This window comes from Phyllobates terribilis, unplaced genomic scaffold (genome assembly GCF_046119375.1).
Source record: "Phyllobates terribilis strain yellow unplaced genomic scaffold, ASM4611937v1 Scaffold_292__1_contigs__length_2399606, whole genome shotgun sequence".
Lineage (NCBI taxonomy): Eukaryota > Metazoa > Chordata > Amphibia > Anura > Dendrobatidae > Phyllobates > Phyllobates terribilis.
Genome location: NW_027363052.1, coordinates 1,171,353 through 1,194,746, shown reverse-complemented (window position 1 = coordinate 1,194,746; position 23,394 = coordinate 1,171,353). Strand labels below are relative to the sequence as shown.

Sequence of the window (23,394 nt, the reverse complement as noted above, 5' to 3'; positions counted from 1 at the left end):
CCCCTCACCCCTTGGGCCCACTCACTCACCACTCAACGTGCTGCAGCCGAATCCTTTGGGACGAGGGGCTGCAGTTCTGCCGCTGTCTGGCCGTCCTCCATTCTCGCCCGGCCGCCGCAGATGCACAGCTGCAGGCCACTCATCGTGGCTCACCCTCTGTCTCAGAGGTTCGGGTAGCTGTCGCACCTCGGTGGCCACGCGACGTCGCGGCAGAGCTATCATGTGGGGCGGTTTGGCAGGCGCCCCCCGGCATTGGACGGCGATCGGCTGCGGAGCCTCTTCGTGTTCTTGCCGGAGCGAGGAAGCGGGGGTCCGGAGCGGGGCGGTGTGTTCGCGCCGGCGTTGGGTTTCGGGGGGGTTCCTCTTGGCGGTCGCGCACTGGAGCAGGGAGGCGGGCACGCGATGTAACTAGGCCGCAGAGGCATGCTGGGGGAGGCGGAGCTAATGTTCAGGAAGCGCAGGCCGCGCCCCCCAGTCCAGAATGCCGCGCGATGGAACAGGAAGCGGCAGCTGGTGCAGCAGAGGATCCTGCGCCGCACTCACAGCAGGCGCAGGGCTCTGCTGCACTAGTCTACGATTGTGGGTTGTCTTCTGTGTCAGCTGCGGGCACAGCGGGGATTCAGGTCTTCTGCCTGCCGCCGGTGCTGGAGACAGCACCGAGCACATCTAACCCCAAACCCCTAAACACTCCCGTTCCGCATCCTGCCGAAGGGCGCCTTGGAGAGCGAAGGTCCAGCAGGCACTCCCGCCCTCCAGAGCGCTTTAGGCACAGCACCCCATTGCCACAGAAAAAAAGTTGCGGGTCATACATTTATCCATCACCTCCCCCTCAACACACAGCAGGGGCTGTGGCGGAGCACAGCTCTGGACAGGAATCCTCTGCCGGGGACTGTGCTCTGCCAACCCCCCAAACACCCCCCGCAGAAAAACCCCTATTAAAAATAAAAGAAAAAGTTCCCAAAACAGCACACGTGACCCTACACATCCAGGGGACATGGCTGCCCCTGTAATCACCACAGCCCATCCAGCGCCCAGTCAAATGATCAATACCATATACCCCTTTGATAGCGCTGCGACTCACGCGCCTGACACCGCTATAGCATCGCCCTCTAGCTAGACACAAATTGCACTGCCTCATCCTGACAGCACACATGTATACTGCGCAGAACCCCACATACACCGTCAGGGACACAGAGACTCCAGGCGTACTCGCTCCAGACGAACTCGCTGTAGTTCCTCCTCCGACAGATCTACATCATCGCACACGAGTCACCGGCGAAGGAAGAGGTCGTCGCAAGCAAAGCAGAGATCGGCATCCCACAGGAGGGGTCATAGGTCGCGGTCCTCAAGGTGGCGCTCACCATCCTCCGCATCAGAGATGTCGGGCGCATCGTCAAACCACAGCCGCTAGCACTGATCCCGTCCTTCAGGGGGCAGAGATGATACAAGGGCACCCTCCAGAGCTTACAGCCTGCACGATGAAGCGAGTTCACGTAGGTCTACAAGCAGAGGCACGCCGCTCACCCCGAGTGAGACTGGTGTCTCCAAACATCGGAGTCCCTCCTCCAGCCGCAGAAATGGGTGAGTGCAATCTAAGTATCACTGAAATGGGAAATAATAACAGCAACTTAATAGCGGCCCTTAAGGCCATAGTCGAAAAACTATCCGCGCCACTAGGCGCAATACATAATCCTACCAAAACAACTCCACCATTAGCCAGCGTACACAAGGACGCATTCTTTTGCGGGATTAGCCCATTAGGCTCACACATAGACGAAGAAGAAACCAGAATAAAAATATGGAATAATGACTATATCGACATTTGGTCACTAGTAACCGCTGACCAACATACTATAGACAAAGAGAGAAGTGTAGCCGACCGACCATTCGACAGAAACAGACAAAAGGTCGCAAAGACAATGAGTAACTGGTTACAGGCGTTTTCTGTGCTGGGTTGCATCATGGGCCAAAAACATCCGGAACGCTGCTCGGAACTATTCATATACCAGGATACAGTGTATAACTCGTACAAAGCCCACGGCGGTTCAGCATGGTGGCGCTACGATGAAGAGTTCCGGAGGCGGTTGGCCCTGCAACCACAGCTAGGCTGGGGGGGTAAAAGCTACAGACGTATGGTTGAGACTAATGCTGTCACAGAAACACCATCCCTTTTCAACAACGGCTACTGGACAACCGGCAACAGCAGGCCAAAATTCAGTGGTCGTACATAGACCAGGGGCCTGCTGGCAGTACAATGAGGGACACTGTCGTTTCTACGCCTTATGCAGATACAAACATGAATGTTCAGCCTGTGGAGGAGCCCACCCTGCAGCGAGATGTTCTTGTTCTGCAAGCAAATTATCAATTAAACTCCTACAGTCAGAATCCAAGGACCCCGGTGAGCGTAAACGCGATGGGCCCCTGGCTAGACCAATATCCTAGGAAAGACGCAGGGGGCAGTTACGTTTTGGTTTCACATACGTTTTTTTCATCCCTTTCAAACTTAATAAATCACCCACCTTTGCAAATAACCTTAAATCTGCAAAAGAACACCCAGAAATACTTAGGCAAAAAATACAAAAAGAAGTATCTCTAGGCAGAGTGGCGGGTCCTTTCCCAACACCACCATTCAGTAACCTAAGAGTTTCCCCTCTAGGAATAATACCAAAAAAAGAGCCGGGTTTATTCCGGCTTATCCATCATTTATCTTACCCAAAAGGAGAGTCTGTAAATGACGGTATTACATCTGAAGACGCCTCGGTCTCCTACGCGTCGTTCGACAGAGCAGTAATGTTAGTACGCGATGCGGGGCCCGGGGCGATGCTCGCTAAATCCGACATAGAATCCGCCTTTCGCCTACTACCGGTGCACCCAGATTGCTACCACCTGCTGGGATGCCAAGTGGACAATGAATACTTCTACGACACTTGCCTCCCAATGGGTTGTTCAATTTCTTTTTATTACTTTGAACTATTCAGTTCCTTCCTAGAATGGGTGTTGAGGTATGAAACCGGCAGTAGGTCCGTCACACATTATCTAGATGACTTCCTATTCGTCGGACCAAAAGACTCAAATCAATGCCAATCATTACTTAACGAATTCACAAACATCGCTCGACGGTTCGGAGTCCCATTATGCCCTACAAAAACCATAGGCCCCACAACAAAGCTATCGTTTTTAGGCATCAAAATCGACACCACAGCAGGGTTGTTCCGCCTCCCAACGGAAAAATAAAAAAACATTACACCAGATAAAGGGATTTTGCGCGGTACGGAAAGTAACTTTACAGCAGATGCAAGTGTTACTCGGCCTCCTCGTGTTTGTGAGCCGGGTGATGCCAGCCAGAAGGGTTTTTTCTCATTGTTTATCCCTTGCAACAAAACGTGCATTACAACCGAGTCATAGAATCAGAATCACCAGGCAGCTTCGGGCGGACTTAGAGGTGTGGAAAACCTTCTTATAATCATTCAATGGTCACACGTTATTTATATCAGCAGAACAATCCAACATTGAACTAAGATTATTCACCGGAGCAGCAGAAGTGGGCGGATATGCAGTGATACTAGATAACCAGTGGTGCACAGGCTTATGGCCTCCATATTGGTCTGAACAAGGATTAACAAAAAACCAGACACTCCTGGAACTCTTCCCAATAGTGGTAGCCATAGAAATATGGAGCACGTACCTAGCTAACAAAAATATACGCTTCATAACAAATAACACCAGCCTAGTGCACTGCATTAATAAGATGGCATCATCGTCTCTCCCAGTGCTAGGCCTACTACGCCGGCTAGCATTCCTGTGCCTAAAACACAATATATGGGTTCGCGCGAGCTACAATATTGAAGAGTCTAATGCTGCTGCTAACGCTTTATCACAATTCAATTGGCAGGTTTTCAGAGAGCTCCTCCCCAACGCCCACCCGTCGGGCACCAGTTGCCCACCCTCCCTATGGGATATAGTGGCGAACAGCTGATGCCATTAATCAGAGCATCAGTCGCCCCGTCAATGTGGAAGGCATACGGTAAGGCATGGGAAGACTGGACACGATTAGTAGCAGGCAGACAGGTCGACCTATGTGAACAAGCCAGACTAGATGTAACCATAGAATTTCTTCACCAACTAATGATGATGGGCATATCAGGGGCGTCAGCGCAGCGGTGGCTAACCGGAGTGGCATTTTACTTTCAATTACTGAATTGGGAAGATGTGACAAAAAGATTCATCATCAGGCAAGCCTTAAAAGGGTGGAAAAGGGGTCAGCCAAGTCAGGAGTGCAGATGTCCCGTGTCACTAAATCTGCTCTCAAAAATCATATCCCTAACACCATTAACATGCCACTCACAATTTGAAGCAACACTAGTGTCTACTGCATTTGCAATCGCCTTCTTCGGGGCACTACGCAAAAGCGAATTAGTCCCTCGATCCAAAATCACCACCAGTGGAGGCTTATTACACCAGGACGTAGTCATAGCCAATAATGCAATACGCCTACGCATACGCAAATCCAAAATGGACCCAGCGGGCAGGGGCACTTGGATGCTTTTACAACCCACTAATGGTATACTGTGTCCGGTAACAATAGTAAAAACATATACAGCCATCAGGCCGCAAAGTAATTTCTTCCTATCACACATTGACGGAACTCCATTATCAAGATACCAGTTCCAAGCTATATTTAATAAATGCCTAACATCAGCAGGGTACCCCCCCAAAGATTACGGGACACACTCATTCCGCATAGGCGCAGCCACGGAAGCAGCTAAAGCAGGATTGTCACAGACGGAAGTTCAGAGGATAGGGAGATGGCGATCCGCGTGTTTTGCAAGATACATAAGACCGGACTTGTTATCCTAACGTAGTTTGTTTCTTTTACAGGTGACGATAAGCCAACAGTGTGGGTGATAGGCCACTCGTATATATATTGGGCAGAAAAAAAGGCGAAAGTCCGCCCGGGCAGGAGGAATATAGAGTTTCATAACACATATTTCAACTGGAGAGGTATTAGAGGCCTGCGATGGCCACAGGTACTAATAATCGACATAGGAAGAGAATCGACAGGTCCGGTCATGTTAGTTATACACGCCGGGGGAAACGACCTCGGTCATTACAAGAGCGCATAACTAATGGCAATAATGAAGCTAGACACTGAGCGCTTCAGAGCATTTTTTAGTAAAGTAACGATAGTATGGTCGGAGATTGTGCCGAGAGCTGTATGGAGAGGTGCGAGAGACATCACGGCCATCGAACGGACAAGGAGGCTAATAAATATTCGGATGGCAAAATTTGTAAATGAAAGAGGTGGTGTAGTGATAAGACACCGAGAGCTGGAAGGAGATAAAACAGGCCTGCTAAGGCTCGATGGTGTTCATTTAATGGATATTGGACTGGATATATTCCTGTCAGGACTCCAGGACGGAGTGGAACAAATGGGTGGGGGTCGGAGTCCTGCCTACGAGTATGCAGGATCCTCCGTGGCCTGAAATAGAAAGGACATGTTGGAAAGTTATTCTTGTTGGCCAACTTGCCGGTGTGGAGACACAGGGCATGCGGCAACAAGCGGAATTATTTTTGGAAATAAAATGCCTTCCTAATGGAACGAGTTAAAGTGTTAATAAAGCTGTTACCGATCCTCACCCATCCAGTTGTAAGAGTTACATTATTGTAGTGTTAAGGAAGGGGTGGCGGTAGGGGGGCTGAGCGTCTGGGTTTGGTTGGGGGTCCCCACAGTCTGAGTTTAGGATTGATTATGATATTTCTTAAATCATAATCAGGGGGGGACTGTAAAATATTAATCTCTAATGATAAAAGTATATACATAAGCTTTAAAGTTCTGGTTCGAGCCTTGCTTAGTTTCAAATATTCTATAGAAAGATTGCAGTTATTCTGGGAACCTTGGCAGAGACACCTGTTCTGTATGTCAAACCTATAGGGCTCTTGTCAATATGGGTTATTTGGAGATAACTAATGATCCTTTAAAGGTCACTAGCCATATGTTTAAAATATACCAACACAAGGTAAATGTGCACGTAGTCAAAAGGCATATTCCATGAGTTACTAGTTTTGTTCTAACATGGTAGAAGTTACTAATATACCAGAAAGTCGCCATATTGGGTCATGAAACTGTAAAAATAATCTCCAATGTATGTCTATGAGGCGAGATGGTATATAAGCAGAGGCAGACATGAATGGGCAGATGTCTCATACCTTGAGAATCTCCACCACGGACCATCTCATGCTGTAGTTGTTTCCTCTCTTATAACCTAATACTTCTTTCTGTGCTATGAACTATTTTTTCCGTATTTTTGTAACCACTTTTGAATGAACTTTAAACAAGATTTTGTTTTATCCACACAATTCAATATTGCTTTCCTTCCTATCCTAACTGTACTCTTACTCCAATGTAAGCGTTATATTTGTAACAGTGATGGAAAAGTATCATAGTCTTTAGTAAGTGGGCAGCTCCTCCCCGTACACGTCGTACACAAGCAGCTCCGCTCCGTACACACGGCTCTGTTCAATACACCTCAAACACATGGCTCCGCACACCTCGTACATGCGTGCCTCCGCTCCATACACCTCGTACACACGCGGCTCCGCTCCATACACCTTGTACACACGCGGCTCCGCTCCGGACACCTCGCACACACGAAGCTCCGCTCCATACACCTCAAACACAAGGCTCCGCACACCTCATACACATACGCCTCCGCTCTGTACACCTCGTACACACGCGGCTCCGCTCCATACACTTCGTACACACGCGGCTCCGCTCCGTACACACGCGGCTCCGCTCCGTACACACGGCTCTGCTCCATACACACAGCTCCGCTCCATACACCTCAAACACATGGCTCCGCACACCTCGTACACGCACGGCTCCGCCTCGTACGCCTCGTACACGTGCGGCTCCGCTCCGTACACCTCGTACACACACGGCTCCGCTCCATACACCTCGTACACACACGGCTCTGCACCGTACACCTCGTACACACGCGGCTCTGCTCCATACTCCTCGTACACACACGGCTCTGCTCCATACTCCTCGTACACACACGGCTCTGCTCCGTACTCCTCGTACACGCGCTGCTCCGCTCCGTACACCTCGTACACGCGCTGCTCCGCTCCGTACACCTCGTACACGTGCGGCTCTGCTCCGTACACCTCGTACACGTGCGGCTCTGCTACATCCACACCATAAACCCCTCCTGACCCCACACATAAACTTCAGCTCATCCAGCACCATCACAACCAGCACAGCAGAGTCCTGCATCCACTGAGGCCCCTGATCATGTGACCCCTGACTCCTCCCCTTCTGTGACCTCATCACAGCTCCTGTGCACAGAGCAGCCATATATGTGGTGGCGGCTCTGCAGGTGGAGGTATGTGGAGGCCCCCATTACTGGGCGCAGGGGGCATTAACCCCTTCAGCACGGAGACTCTTTTGGGGTCTTGTGTTGCCCCTTTATAAGAATCATAAGGTTTTTGTTCTGTTTCCTGTAATAGATACATACGACCCAACTATGGAGACAGGAAGGGAGGAAACGTATTGTTCTCATAGTACAGGACCCCTTTACTGGCCCCACAGTGTAATGCCCCCATTATGCCCCTTATGCAGGATACCAGACAATGTGAACTGAGGTCTAAGATGGCAGACATACAAGAAACAGAGGCATGTTCACACTAGCAAAAAAGAAGCAAGACAAAAATATATCTCATACCCTACCATAATTATATATAAATGTAAAGCAAAATTGCATAATAAATATAGGGTACTTAGTGAACTATTTTTGATCAAAAAAAGTATACAAGCCGTCCCACCAGCGGCAAGGTGACCCTAAATTGGGACGGTACCTATACTGCCTATATTAAAAACCTTACTGTATATCAAAGTTGAAGTAATGCATATAAAAGGGTAGACAAATAGGACCGGGTCCCAACTCCAGACCACCTAGGCCCGTGGTAAGCTACATATATACCAATCAGCTCAACAAAGGGCATGCCACACCCTTAAATTGCACAGAATGCAAACAAGTCAAAAAACCAGACAATGTGAACTGAGGTCTAAGATGGCAGACATACAAGAAACAGAGGCATGTTCACACTAGCAAAAAAGAAGCAAGACAAAAATATATCTCATACCCTACCATAATTATATATAAATGTAAAGCAAAATTGCATAATAAATATAGGGTACTTAGTGAACTATTTTTGATCAAAAAAGTATACAAGCCGTCCCACCAGCGGCAAGGTGACCCTAAATTGGGACGGTACCTATACTGCCTATATTAAAAACCTTACTGTATATCAAAGTTGAAGTAATGCATATAAAAGGGTAGACAAATAGGACCGGGTCCCAACTCCAGACCACCTAGGCCCGTGGTAAGCTACATATATACCAATCAGCTCAACAAAGGGCATGCCACACCCTTAAATTGCACAGAATGCAAACAAGTCAAAAAACCAGACAATGTGAACTGAGGTCTAAGATGGCAGACATACAAGAAACAGAGGCATGTTCACACTAGCAAAAAAGAAGCAAGACAAAAATATATCTCATACCCTACCATAATTATATATAAATGTAAAGCAAAATTGCATAATAAATATAGGGTACTTAGTGAACTATTTTTGATCAAAAAAAGTATACAAGCCGTCCCACCAGCGGCAAGGTGACCCTAAATTGGGACGGTACCTATACTGCCTATATTAAAAACCTTACTGTATATCAAAGTTGAAGTAATGCATATAAAAGGGTAGACAAATAGGACCGGGTCCCAACTCCAAAATTGCATAATAAATATAGGGTACTTAGTGAACTATTTTTGATCAAAAAAAGTATACAAGCCGTCCCACCAGCGGCAAGGTGACCCTAAATTGGTCACCTTGCCGCTGGTGGGACGGCTTGTATACTTTTTTTGATCAAAAATAGTTCACTAAGTACCCTATATTTATTATGCAATTTTGCTTTACATTTATATATAATTATGGTAGGGTATGAGATATATTTTTGTCTTGCTTCTTTTTTGCTAGTGTGAACATGCCTCTGTTTCTTGTATGTCTGCCATCTTAGACCTCAGTTCACATTGTCTGGTTTTTTGACTTGTTTGCATTCTGTGCCATTTAAGGGTGTGGCATGCCCTTTGTTGAGCTGATTGGTATATATGTAGCTTACCACGGGCCTAGGTGGTCTGGAGTTGGGACCCGGTCCTATTTGTCTACCCTTTTATATGCATTACTTCAACTTTGATATACAGTAAGGTTTTTAATATAGGCAGTATAGGTACCGTCCCAATTTAGGGTCACCTTGCCGCTGGTGGGACGGCTTGTATACTTTTTTTGATCAAAAATAGTTCACTAAGTACCCTATATTTATTATGCAATTTTGCTTTACATTTATATATAATTATGGTAGGGTATGAGATATATTTTTGTCTTGCTTCTTTTTTGCTAGTGTGAACGTGCCTCTGTTTCTTGTATGTCTGCCATCTTAGACCTCAGTTCACATTGTCTGGTTTTTTGACTTGTTTGCATTCTGTGCAATTTAAGGGTGTGGCATGCCCTTTGTTGAGCTGATTGGTATATATGTAGCTTACCACGGGCCTAGGTGGTCTGGAGTTGGGACCCGGTCCTATTTGTCTACCCTTTTATATGCATTACTTCAACTTTGATATACAGTAAGGTTTTTAATATAGGCAGTATAGGTACCGTCCCAATTTAGGGTCACCTTGCCGCTGGTGGGACGGCTTGTATACTTTTTTTGATCAAAAATAGTTCACTAAGTACCCTATATTTATTATGCAATTTTGCTTTACATTTATATATAATTATGGTAGGGTATGAGATATATTTTTGTCTTGCTTCTTTTTTGCCCTTATGCAGGATGTATGATGCCCCCCACACAGTGTAATGCCGCCATTATGCCCCTTATACAGGATGTATGATGCCCCCATTATTTCCCTTATGCAGGATGTATGATCCCCCCACAGTGTAATGCCCCATTATGCCCCTTATGCAGGATGTATGATGCCCTCCTCACAGTGTAATGCCCCCATTATGCCCCTTATGCAGGATGTATGATGCCGCCACACAGTGTAATGCCCCCATTATGCCCCTTATGCAGGATGTATGATCCCCCCACAGTGTAATGCCCCATTATGCCCCTTATGCAGGATGTATGATGCCCCCCACACAGTGTAATGCCCCCATTATGCCCCTTATGCAGGATGTATGATGCCGCCACACAGTGTAATGCCCCCATTATGCCCCTTATGCAGTATGTATGATGCCCCCACACAGTGTAATGCCCCCATTATGCCCCTTATGCAGTATGTATGATGCCCCCACACAGTGTAATGCCCCTTGTACAGGATGTATGATGCCCCCACACAGTGTAATGCCCCCATTATGCCCCTTATGCAGGATGTATGATGCCCCCATTATGCCCCTTATGCAGTATGTATGATGCCCCCACACAGTATAATGTTCCCCCAGTATCGCCTGAGGTCCTGCACTTGGAATGATTCTTCTGGAAAATGGGTTTCCTTCTGCCTGCTCCCCTACATGTAGACCCTCGAGCATGTATACATGCATGTAGGGGAGCTGGCCTTACTAGATATCGAGGCTTTGTACAGTAATATACCGCACGAGGATGATATCAGAGGAGTAAGACATTTCTTGAAATCGAGATCAATAGAGTGTAGCAGACATAATGACTTCATGTAGTATCTTCTAAAATTCACTCTTACTCTTAACTTCTTTCTTTTTGACAGGAAGTACTTCCACCAGCTCAGGGGTACTGCGATGGGGAGCCCCTGTGCCCCCTCGTATGATAACCTCTTCCTGGGCTGGTGGGAGGAAACCACAATATTCAGGGATGATCATAAGTGATGACATCCATATATTGGGGTACAGTATAGATATATTGACCACATTTTTATCATCTGGTCAAGGAAGAGTGAACAGTTTCTTGCATTTGTCAGGGAACTCAATATCAATAGCGATGGCCTTAGATTTACATCTGAGTTTAATTATTACCAGTTGCCTTTCCTGGATGTACTAATCTAGAAATAACGGGTTGGGACCCTAGGGACACTCATCTACCATAAACCTACAAGCACTAATAAACTATTGAAATGGGATAGCCACCACCCCATCCCACTGAAAAAGAGAATACCCAAGGGCCAATTTTTACAGTTGAGAAGGAACTGTTCTAATGTCACAGATTTTAATATACAGACAATAGACATTAACACCAGATTCATGGAAAAAGGTACCCACAGTACAGTTTAGATTCCGCACGATTGTTTGCAGAAAAACAGGAGAGACAGACAATCCTCCATACCTAACCAAGAGAGCAAGAAAAAGATGGGATAACAAGGGTAATAGGAACTGAGTAACGGTATCTTTAATATCCTCAGAAAACACTAGGATGTACTTGTGGCCGACGCGGACCTGAGGGTGCTGTGTGATCTACTCCCACAATAACTTTCAGAATTGGTCAGTCAGTTAGGGACCATTTAGTGCATAGTGTCTATAAAAAACCAAAGGGACTTGGCTAGATAGAAGAATCTGCGGTTTCTTTAGATGTGGAGAATGTTGCACGTGTAATTGGATGAGACCATGTAAATCTTGTTCCTCTACTGGTAAAACCATTGTTCAGAGGGATTATTCCAACTGTAAAACCTCGGGACTTGTATATATGGCCACATGCACCTGCCCCTAGATTATGTAGGCAAGGTCAAGAGGGAATCTAGGAGTAAGGTGGGGTAGCATCTGGGCGATATATGCCAAGGTCGGGACACCCCATTAGCGAGACACATGAACAGTGTACATCGAGTTGAAACCGGAGACATCTCCTTTTGTATCATTGAGTTTAAACCCAATGTGAGAGGGGGTGATCACAATAGATGTATCCTCAAAAAGGAAAGTGAGTGGATTTCCAGATTGGATTCACTAGACCCTAAGGGACTGAATGAGCAAATTTCCTATGCCTGTTTTGTGTGAATACAGCCCCATTCTGGGTTACATTTTTGGATTTTATACTCTATTCATTGCTACTGTCATTGTTCATTCATTGTTCCCTGTGAATGGGGTTCACATATTGTTGTACTTCATCGAGATATCTGAGTTTCTATATCAGAATTATTTCTTATCAGTTATATCCCACTTATACTATTAAGTAACTAACAAGTGTGGGTTCCTTGTGTATTTCTAATTGTGTAATAGGGGTCAAATTTGACCATTTAGGAATATACTTTGGCCATCATCCCATATTTTATGTAGTGATAAAGTAGATCTACATGCCTATTGCATGATGGGAGGATGTGCAGTACTTGTTTTTAGTCTCCCATGACGCTGACCTCAGAGACAGGACTTTTCTATATTGGTGAAATGCAATCCAAATCCATTATGCGCTTCAGCGTGGAACTCATGCTTATGGACATGCGCAGTCTCAGAATGATTCTAGATGTGCTTCAGCGTGTAACACAACTACGGGCATACGCAGTCCCGGGTACTACTGGCACGGTGGGAATCAGTTTATCTGGCGTTTCAGTGTAAACACATGCACACTAGGGGATGGACATTATCGGACTTCTAGCTCATGAGAAGTAGCGCAGACGCAGTACATTATTGTAGACCGGCTCCATTCTATATACAGTGGGTACGGAAAGTATTCAGACCCCTTTAAATTTTTCTCACTCTTTGTTTCATTGCAGCCATTTGGTAAATTCTAAACAGTTCATTTTGTTTCTCATTAAAGTACACTCTGCACCCCAGACTTTGTGGAAATTTCTCCCATCTCCCTACTGCATCTCTGGAGCTGAGCCACAGTGATTTTGGGGTTATTCTTTACCTCTCTCACCGAGGCTCTTCTCCCACGTTTGGTCAGTTTGGCTGAACGGCCAGGTCTAGGAAGGCTTCTGATGGTCCCAAACCTCTTCCATTTAAGGATTATGGAGGCCACTGTGAACCTTGAGTAATGCAGAAATTCTTTTGTAACCTTGGCTAGATCTGTGCCTTGCCACAATTCTGTCTCTGAGCTCCTTGGGCAGTTCCTTTGAGCTCATGATTCTCATTTGGTCTGATGTGATCTGTGAGGTCTTATATAGACAGGTGTGTGCCTTTCCAAATGAAGTCCTATCAGGTTAATTAAACACAGTTGGACTCCTATGAAGGAGTAGAACCATTTCAAGAAGGATCACAAGGAAATGGACAGCATGTGATTTAAATATGAGTGTCTGAGCAAAGGGTCTGAATACTTATGACCTTGTGATATTTCAGTTTTTCTTTTTTAATAAATTTAAAAAAAAATCTACATTTGTTTTTTTTCAGTCAAGATGGGGTGCAAAGTGTACATTAATGAGAAAAAAATGAACTTTTTAGAATTTACCAAATGGCTGCAATGAAACAGAGTGAACAATTTAAAGGGGTCTGAATACTTTCCGTACCCACTGTAAAGTGGTGCTGCACGTAGTGGTTTAGAGGAATGCGGTGTCCACCGCTAGTTCCTGGTGCTGTGTGCGTTGTTAGGGGCAGGATGATATCTAAAGGTGGGGGGCGGGATTAGTGAGGGCGGCTGACCTATCGCTGCCAATCCTACAGGGCTGTATAGTGTGAACTCCGGAAGTGCACGTGTGATGTCACGGGAAGTGACGCGCTTCTCCCAGGAAGCTGTGCGTTCCACAAGCCGGTGTAAATGCTTTCCAGTGAGCCGGAAGTTTGAGTGCCAGTGAGAGAACGTGCATTCCACCAGTATAGAGCATAAGACCCCATGGGCATGAGCCAGAGCCTTTGATGGAGTGGAGAAGAATCCAGGAGAGTGGACAAGAATGTGTCAGAGAGGAATAATCTGCAATAAAGGAGACAATATTTGAGTAGGATGTGGAGATCAAAACATGTATATTATTGACCTATTCAAATTGAAGACCACATTTCCAAATGTAAAATACATTTTAACATAGGGTCACATAAGATCCCTGGGTGACAAGTTTCTTTATACCAATTGTTCAATGAGAACCAAACTCCAAGCATAAAAAAACCTTATATAAAGGCCAGTAGGTCATACTCCCTATTAAGGCTTTTCGGTGAAGGGCACAGTGATGGGCACCAATGTGGCCCCCCCAATATGCAAATTGCTTCTTGTCAGCTTTCGAGAGTCAGGTGGTCTACTCTAATCCACTTTTTCAAGAACATTCCATTCTCTGGAAACGTTTCATAGACGACATCTTTTGCATATGGGGGGGTCCCTTAGAATCTTTAGAGGTTTTTCTCCACACTGAACTCCGCATGGCCAGATTTGAGCTTCACCATGACATATGATTCAAGCAGTGTTAGTTTCCAAGGATCAAGGATACACAGGGCCACCTAACAACTGACCTCTATTCCAAGCCCACCGATCGCTATGGCCTATTACACTTTTCTAGCAATCATCCAATGTCGATGAATAAATCTATACCTACATCACAATTTCAGAGGGTCAAACAGATAGTGTCCAGTGAAACTATCCGCAATCAGAGGTTACAAGAAATGATAACCAAATTCACTGAACGAGGCTATCCACCTAGCTTCTTGCATCCCCAGGCGTTGTATTCCAGAACTGATCGTCCAAACACTAAGGACAGAATCCCCTTCGTTCACACGTTCCACCCCTTCACCTACATCTTACATAAAACCATTAGGAAACACAGGAACATCTTACAAACTGGCTATCCCACGATCCCTGCGTTCCAACAACCCTTCCTACCGTGTTTTAAGAGAGCAATCAATATTACAGACTCTCTGGTATGTGCCGATTTGGGCACAGCGCACCAAGGTCCTAAACAATGGTTCTTGCAGAATCCCAAAATGGGCACATTCCCATGTCTCCATTGTCGTCAATGCAGCAATGTCCTCAGGTCAACCGAAACGTTTACTTTTGTTTTTGGACTGCATTAAAAAAAATGTTTTCTATAAGAACCATTGAGTGCCGAGGTTATTCTCAATGTCAATTCCAGTGTCAGAAAATTAGACGAGAATTAGCGTTATGGAAGATGAGTCTATGAGAAACGTATTCAGCTGCAGTCTCCGAGGAAGAAACTGCTTGTTGTCTGTGGCCTAAAATATAAAGGTTTTATTACTAGATGTAAAGGAAAAAAAACGAAATTCTGTAAAATAATAAATCTCCTTATATGTTTCCCCTCATTATCTCCAATAGTTGTATTATTACACAGGATTTTTATGATGTTACATCTGCTCATCATCTTCTCTCTGCAGTTTCGGATCCTCTCAGTGGAGATATTCTATATAAGAGAATTTTCCTGATTTACCTATCACAGATGGATATGGGCAGAGACAAGATGGCGGAGAGGTTATTACACCTCACCCTAGAGATCCTCTTTCGGCTTACTGGAGAGGTGAGAGATTCTGATGACGTCACATTACATCATTCTTATATATGGGAATAACAGATGGACAGAACTGGAGAGGTGAGGACTCTGGAAATGTCTGGAGTGAGATTTATTAATGTGTCTCTCCATAACCAGAGATTAATCACGGGGCCTCCACCTCACCCCCTGATACATGAGGACATCAATGACCAGAAGATCCTAGAACTCACCTACAAGATGATTGAGCTGCTGACTGGAGAGGTGACACTGCTGGGAATGCTGGGACATTAAACAGTAACACTATGAAGGGATCGGGGAGATGACTGTATCATTGTATGTGTCAGGTTCCTATAAGGTGTCAGGATGTCGCCGTCTATTTTTCCATGGAGGAGTGGGAATATTTAGAAGGGCGCAAAGATCTGTACAAGGACGTCATGATGGAGGTTCCCCAGCCCCTCACATCACCAGGTAATAGACAGGACTAAATACACGCGGCCTATAATTATCTGTATGTAAAGAATGAATTCAGTCCTTGCATGTGTTTTCTCCAGATCTATCCAGTAAGTTGACAACGCCAGAGAGATGTCCCCGTCCTCTTCTTCCACATGACTGTAAACAAGAAGATCCCAATGTTCCTCAGGATCATCAGGTAGTTGAAGAGAAGGTGTCATGAGATTTCCCCTATGATGTGTAGACGGCTGTGAAGGTCTTGTGTTCAGTCTTGTTTTATATTTGTGTAATGAGAACGGTGGAGATGGCAGGATTAGAGCTGATCATAGATGTGACTTCTCTGTCTGTTTGTGACTTTTACAATATTTGTTTCAGTGTGAAGATCTGACCCATATTAATATTACAGAGATATATGTGAGGGGTGATGAGCAGTGTAAAGAGGAGATTCCTACATATGACTACCCAGGTGAGTAGTAACCACTAAATACAGAGAAGTCGTCACAAATTCTTCTCAGTCCCTGTCTGTGGCTGCTTTATCGGTGGTGTAGTCCGGCCGTATCACAATCGTGTGATCACCATTTTGCCGCTAGACGACAGCATTCTCCTCCATCCGAAAATGTTCAAATTACTTGCGAAAATTGTGAAAGCCCTTTTGTATAGCACTTACAACCTGGAAGATCCACCTACCCCCTGAGATTAGATGATGCTGACCGTTACCTGCCCAGGTCTGTAAACTACAAAGCTAAATGACAGCGTACGTAGAATGTGCTGACAAATTAGAAAATCACTTGAAGAAAAATATTATGATGGGCCTCTAAGAGAAAGCGGAGGGTAATGATGCTGTTGGCTTCCTAGATCCCTGATATCTTATTGGATGAATCTACCTTCTCCCTCTTCTGTGCTGCTGAATGTGCTCATATGGTCCCTACAAGACCTGGTCCAGTCTTTCTGGCCAAACTTCACTTTTTTGATCAACAACATTAAATGTGCAGTGAGGGACACGTGTGAATTTCTGTACAATAACAGCAGAGTTTCCCTTTATCCTGACTGTTCAATTTCTTTTAAAACCAACTAACTTCAAACAGGATTGTGATAAACTATACAGAAAACATTACACCTGTGCCATGATATATCTCTAAGCTGTGCGTGGCTGATGGCTGTAATATACATTTATTCACGCCTGCAGGAGATGTGTTGGCTCCAGCCCTGGTTTCATGGATTCACTCCACGTCATAAATTCCATTATGTTTTCAATCCTAATAAATTCAGATTACTGCACAATCTCTCCTGAAATGGGGGCACTAATACATTCTCTACTCTCCTGGTCAGAACTCATAGTAGCTCCAATGGTCCGCCATAAATGAGTGTGACTCCGGTTTAGTGTTTTTATATTCTTTCTTTTTTTACAGGTTCATTGTGGTGGGATCGGCCGGCCTCACTTATGTGAGTCTGTAACTCCCTGGTAGTCTTTCAAAAAGGTCTCCATTGCCTCTTCCAAATGCCCGAGATCTAAATTTAAGACGCCTCAGCTCTGCACTATTATAAAAAGTTCACTTTAAATGTCTAATATTTCTTCTTGAAACTCATCTGACAGAAAATATTGTCCCTTACGATAGTTTAGATTGCCAAGAGCCACCGAGCCCCATACTCCAATTACCACGGAGAGGTTTCACCACTAGTTACTCATTTTTCTCTGATGAAGACTGTTGAGTTTGATCATTTCAGTAGATGTTTTATTGTCTATAGTCACAGTTTTTGACTTTGTAATCCTCTGATTTAACCCTTTCCTGCAGCCAGTTTTGTGTTTCTAATCAGGCCCCATTTTTCAAATCACTTTATGTGGTGATAACTTTGGAATTCTTCATAAAGGATAATAAGAAACAAATGGACCTTACAAATTATTTTCCAACTTCTTTTGAATCTGACAATCCCCTATATACGGTTGTACACTACTGTCTGGGCACATGGCAGGTTAAGAAGGGCAGGAGCGCCATTTAGCTATTCTAATGCAGATCTTGCTGGAATAGTTCGCAGACACAATGTATTGGGGACGCTGTTCATGGTCACCTGGAAGCTCAAAAGATGGCCACCACGAATAGGCTTGCCTTATCTAACCCGTTTACAGATTGCACAAATTAATAATAATAATAATTTTTTTTATTTTTATAGCGCCAACATATTCCGCAGCACTTTACAAATTTTAGGGGGAAATTATACAAACAATACAGAATAAGCATATCTCATATTGAAAGGAGTTAGGGCCCTGCTCGCAAGCTTATAGTCTATGAGGAACTGGGGGAGACACAAAAGGTAGAATGTACATATATTGTATAATGCAGCCTTGATATACTAAATAGGATAAATAATACATGGACTGGTCGCCTGCCAGTATGTGTGCAGCCCTGACCGAGGCTATTATGTGCATGGTTGGTATGAACCTGAACTTGAGGAAGATTTTAATTTGGGGGAAAACTGGGACGGACAACTGGGATGGACAGATAGTGTGTGGAGGCGATACGCCAGTCTAAAGAAATGAGTTTTTAGGGTCCACTTGAAACTGTGGGTATTGTGAATTAATCGAACTGTCCTGGGTAGTGCATTTCAAAGAATTGTCGCAGCACGCGAGAAATCTTGGAGACACGAGTGGGAAGTTCGGATTATGGAGGATTTTAGTTTTAAGTCACTGGCAGAACGGAGGCCACGTGTAGGGTGGTAGACTGAGACAAGGGAGGAGATGTAGGGGGGTACTGAAGCATGGAGCGCTTTGTGGGTAAGCGTGGTAATTTTAAATTGAACTCTATATTGGATGGGTAACCAATGCAATGACTGGCACAGGGAAGAGGCATCGGTGTAGCGGTTGGCGAGGAATATGATCCTGGCTGCTGCGTTAAGGACGGATTGGAGAGGGGAGAGTTTAATAAGAGGGAGTTGCAGTAGTCCAGACGAGAATGTATAAGAGCTACAGTAAGAGTTTTTGCCAAGTCAAAGGTTAGAAAAGTCCTGATTCTTGAGATGTTTTTGAGGTGTAGATGACATGAACGAGCGAGTAATTTGATGTGAGGAGTGAAGGAAAGGTCGGAGTCAAAAATGACCCCAAGATAGCGGGCTTGTTGCTGGGGAGTAATGGTTGAGCCATAAGCGGAAATGGCAATATCGGGCACAGGTAGGTTAGTGGAGGGAGGAAAGACGAGTAGTTCAGTTTTTGACAGATTCAGTTTTAGACAGAGGGAGGACATAAATTACTTCATAAATTTACGTCATAAACACAAATTACTTTGCTCATCATCCTTTAACCCCTCTACATGGATCTGGACTAACACAGAGATCCCTAGGCTTGGGCCACGGTGTTACCTGCTGTTCTGTGGAGTGAGATCGGAAGAAGAATAGTCAGGTAGCCGGGTCAGAACCAAAAGGATAGAGAAAATACAAACTCAGAAGACACGAGTAGTCAGTAAATGGGCCGGGGTCACAACAGGAAACAAATACACAAGCCGGGAGCTGAGCACAGAGGACTGAACCAGAGGAGAACAAGGCTGTATCTGGCAGCTTCCGGCAATATGCCTTCAGCTTTAGTAGGGTGTGGTTCTCTCCAAATGGCTGAAGCAGGGAGCAGATTACTCCAGCTGGACAGCACATACACCCATACTGCCAGACTGGATGGTACTATTGGTCCCAGTAATCCTAATCTTAGTGGCTTAACAGAGCCTTCGCCGCCCAGAGCTTCTGGTTCTGACGTCTCTTCCATCACCAGCGCCACCTGCAGAATGAATAAGACGGTGCCTGGTGACAAAAGCAGACGTCACACAAGTCGAAGCAGGAGGAGAAGTAGATGTCCCAGAGGAGATGGGATACACCTTTTGCAGAAGCCCTAATATAACAAAATGGCAGAAAACCAGAGCAGTAGAAATCCTCATAAAGTGACTCCATTTTGGAAATTATAACCCTCAGTGAATTAATCTATAGGAGAAGTGACTATTTTGACTCCACAGGCACTTTCCGGAAATTAGCACGCAGTGGATGTTGGAGAGTGAAAACTGCAAATATATAATTTCATTACCCAACACATAGTGCCCAGATTGTGCTCCAGGAGACACACACCATCAATTAAGTGGGTTCTTCTCATTATAGTAATGTCAAATACATGGATAATAAATGAGATTTAGGCACATAAACTACTGCAAAGCTCAGAAGCGAGAAGGATATCTGACTTTGGAAGAGCAGATATTGCTGGATTGGTTTATGGAAGCCATGTTGCTTTTCAAGAGCCTTTAAGCCACTAATAATGTGGAAACCTCTGTTTTTCCACTGACAGATGATGGATCTGAGTGGAGACTTGTTTTTTGTCAGATAAGTAGAAGTTTTTATTGGTATTCTTTTTGCCTACATAACATCATTTGGTGGCTTTTTATTCCATATTTGGGAGGCAGAATGAAAAAACAGTTGAACACCACGCTTTACTGATCCAGCCTATGAGGTTTTCTATTAGACAGTCATTGTTCTGGTGAATAAGTGAATTTTTTTTATATAACTTGCCTTTTTACGGACAATTTAAGTAGAAATGTTAAAAAATATAAAATTCAAAGATTTTTTATTAAAAATAATAATTGGTTTTATTCTTGGCAGATGTCTGTACCAGGAGATTAGAGGGACAGCTGATATCTTCAATTTTTAAATCAGATAATTTTCAGATCCAACAGGATACAATTGAAATGAATGACATTACTCCAGATATACCATCATTCCTTCACAGCAAAGATCTGTCATCTGATCCTTTGAAACAGGTCCTGTCTTCTGATTCATTACCGACTACTAAGGAAAATCAAAGTCACAAAATAAGCATTAAAAAACAAACTGCTCCTAAAGCAAAGAAGCCATTTTCACGTTCAGAATATAGAAATAGTTTTCCTCTCAAAAAGTCTTTTCTTAAACCTCAAAAAATTCACACAGCAGAGAATAGATTTTCTTGTTCAAAGTGTGGAAGATGTTTTAATCAGAAATCAGATCTTTTTAGGCACCAGAGAACTCACACAGGAGAGAAGCCATTTTCATGTTCAGAATGTGGGAAACGTTTTACAGAGAAATCAACTCTTATCACACATCAGAGAACTCACACAGGAGAGAAGCCATTTTCCTGTTCAGAATGTGGGAAATGTTTTACAGAGAAATCAAATCTTATTGTACATCAGAGAACTCACACGGGAGAGAAGCCATTTTCCTGTTCAGAATGTGGGAAATCTTTTGCAACAAAATCAAATCTTATCAAACATCAGAGAACTCACACAGGGGAAAAGCCTTTTTCATGTTCAGATTGTGGAAAATGTTTTGGACACAAATCATATCTTAATAAACATCAGAGAACTCACACAGGGGAGAATCTTTTTTCATGTTCAGAATGTGGGAAATATTTTACAGAGAAATCAACTCTTATCAACCATCAGAGAACTCACACAGGAGAAAAGCCATTTTCCTGTTCAGAATGTGGGAAATGTTTTACAGAGAAATCAACTCTTACCAAACATCACAAAACTCACATAGGGAAGAAGCCTTTTTCCTGTTCAGAATGTGGGAAATATTTTAAAAATAAATGGAATCTTATTATTCACCACAGAACTCACACAGGGGAGAAGCCTTTTTCATGTTCAGAATGTGGGAAATGTTTTAACCAGAAATCGGATCTTGATAAGCACCAGAGAACCCACACAGGGGAGAATGTCGCAACTACACCCAACTAGTCTCTGTAGAGACTAGAAAGGCCCTAGCTGCACAACTAAAAAGACCACCACACACCTAACTAACTAATAAGCCATTGAGGAGTTTCTCATACCTCCTGTGGAACCAGAGGGGAGGCTGCAACACACTCTCAACAAGGAGAAAGGAAAGTATGAAGTAAAATACAAAAACTCTGAGTGAGAAACAAAAATGCATTCATAAAGGGCAAAGAAGGCAAGCTAAGGAGAACCACAAATAAAGGGAACAAGTATAATCTCCCAGAAACCTAACATTGTTAGAATAAAAAGGTACTTGGCGGGAAAGCAAACTGACCGGGAGGATAGTTTCACCTTTGTGGTGAAACTTATAAAATTCATCCTCACCAACTGGAAATGTAAACCTGTCCGTTTATAATGACCACGGACAAGATAAAGATTCCCAACTCACATCAGGACCACAAGATCCCTGGTACTTTCAGCTGCATCACAATGAACTTAATTATATGTACCGATTGTCCAACTGGGGGTCTGTATGTAGGGGAGACAGGGCAAAAACTTAAAACAAGGATGAATTCTCATCGCCACACAATAAAAGAAAAACAGAATAGATTCACTTGTGGCCAAACATTTCTACGGCCACAACTGCTTCTCCCTCTCCCATGTTGATAGTTCTGCTTCAAGTCTCTTATCTTATCTATTGCATTATTCCTGTGCCCTGTTGTGTATAAATATGTGACTCTTCACATTTTGTGTTATACCATGTCTGATGAAGAGACCAGAGTAGTCTCGAAAGCTTACTGACTAATGGCTAACTGAAAAGATGGTATCAACCACTGAGGACTTTCAAATTTTAATGTTTTTCTCCAAACAGCAATTTTAAGATCTCTCCACAGGTGTTCAATGGGATTTAGATCCGGATTCATTGCTGGTCAGAACTGTCCAGCACTTTGTTTCCATCCATTTTCTGGGTGCTTCTTGAAGTATGTTTGGGGTCATTGTCATGCTGGAAGACCCAAGACCCAGCTTTCTGACACTAGGCACTACATTGTGCCCCAAAATCCTTTGCTAATCTTCAGATTTCATGATGCCTTGCACACAGTCAAGGTACCTGACCAGAGGCAGCAAAACAACCCCAAAACATCTTTGAAGCTCCATCATATTTGACTGTATGTGTTGTAAATTTATTGATTATGTTGCGCAGCTTGGACAGAGGAACATCCGGATCTCTAAAGATGGATTTATAACCTTGAAATTATTGATATTTTTCAACAATTTTGGTTCTCAAGTCCTCAGACAGTTCTCTTCTCCTTTTTATGTTTTCTCCATTCTTAGTGTGCCACACATATGCACACAATGCAAAGATTGAATCAACTTCTCCCTTTTTTATCTGGTTTTAGTTGTGATTTTCATATTGCCCACACCTGTTACTTGCCACAATTGTGTTTGAACAAGCTTCACATGCTTGAAACAAAGTTGTTTACCCACAATTTTGGCAAGGTTTTGCCCGACCTATTTTATGTGGTTTTGTGTGAAATTATGTTAAATTTGCCTTTTTTTCTCTGTTTTCTTGTGTTGTTCCAATACATGCAAAGGAAATAAACGTGTAGAACAAAACATGTACCTGCAATAATTTTCTGGGAGAATTACTTTTTACATTTTCTGTAACAATTTCAAGGGAGCCAACACTTTTGACCATGACTTGTTTTTGTCGCCTTTTTAATTTGTTGCAGCATATCATCCGCTTCATGTTCCGCTATGTTAGGAGACTTGTAGCAAAGTCCAGTTAGCAGCTTTCCATTATTGCCATTTCCATGTACATTACCCATACTGATTTTACATGCAGAGGGCCAAAATGAAAAACTTGGACA

At 44.0% G+C, this 23,394-nt stretch overlaps 1 protein-coding gene across 1 annotated transcript; it reads left to right on the top strand.

Moving 5' to 3' along the window:
• The first annotated feature begins 7,325 nt into the window (after positions 1 to 7,325).
• Positions 7,326 to 21,750, top strand: LOC141220413 (uncharacterized). The gene is made up of 7 exons (XM_073666339.1): positions 7,326 to 7,382; positions 15,256 to 15,395; positions 15,525 to 15,629; positions 15,713 to 15,836; positions 15,920 to 16,017; positions 16,194 to 16,284; positions 20,442 to 21,750. The coding sequence occupies exons 2-7, from the start codon at positions 15,318 to 15,320 to the stop codon at positions 21,548 to 21,550; spliced, it is 1,605 nt and encodes a 534-aa protein (XP_073522440.1). The 5' UTR covers positions 7,326 to 7,382; positions 15,256 to 15,317; the 3' UTR covers positions 21,551 to 21,750.
• The last annotated feature ends 1,644 nt before the right edge of the window (positions 21,751 to 23,394 follow it).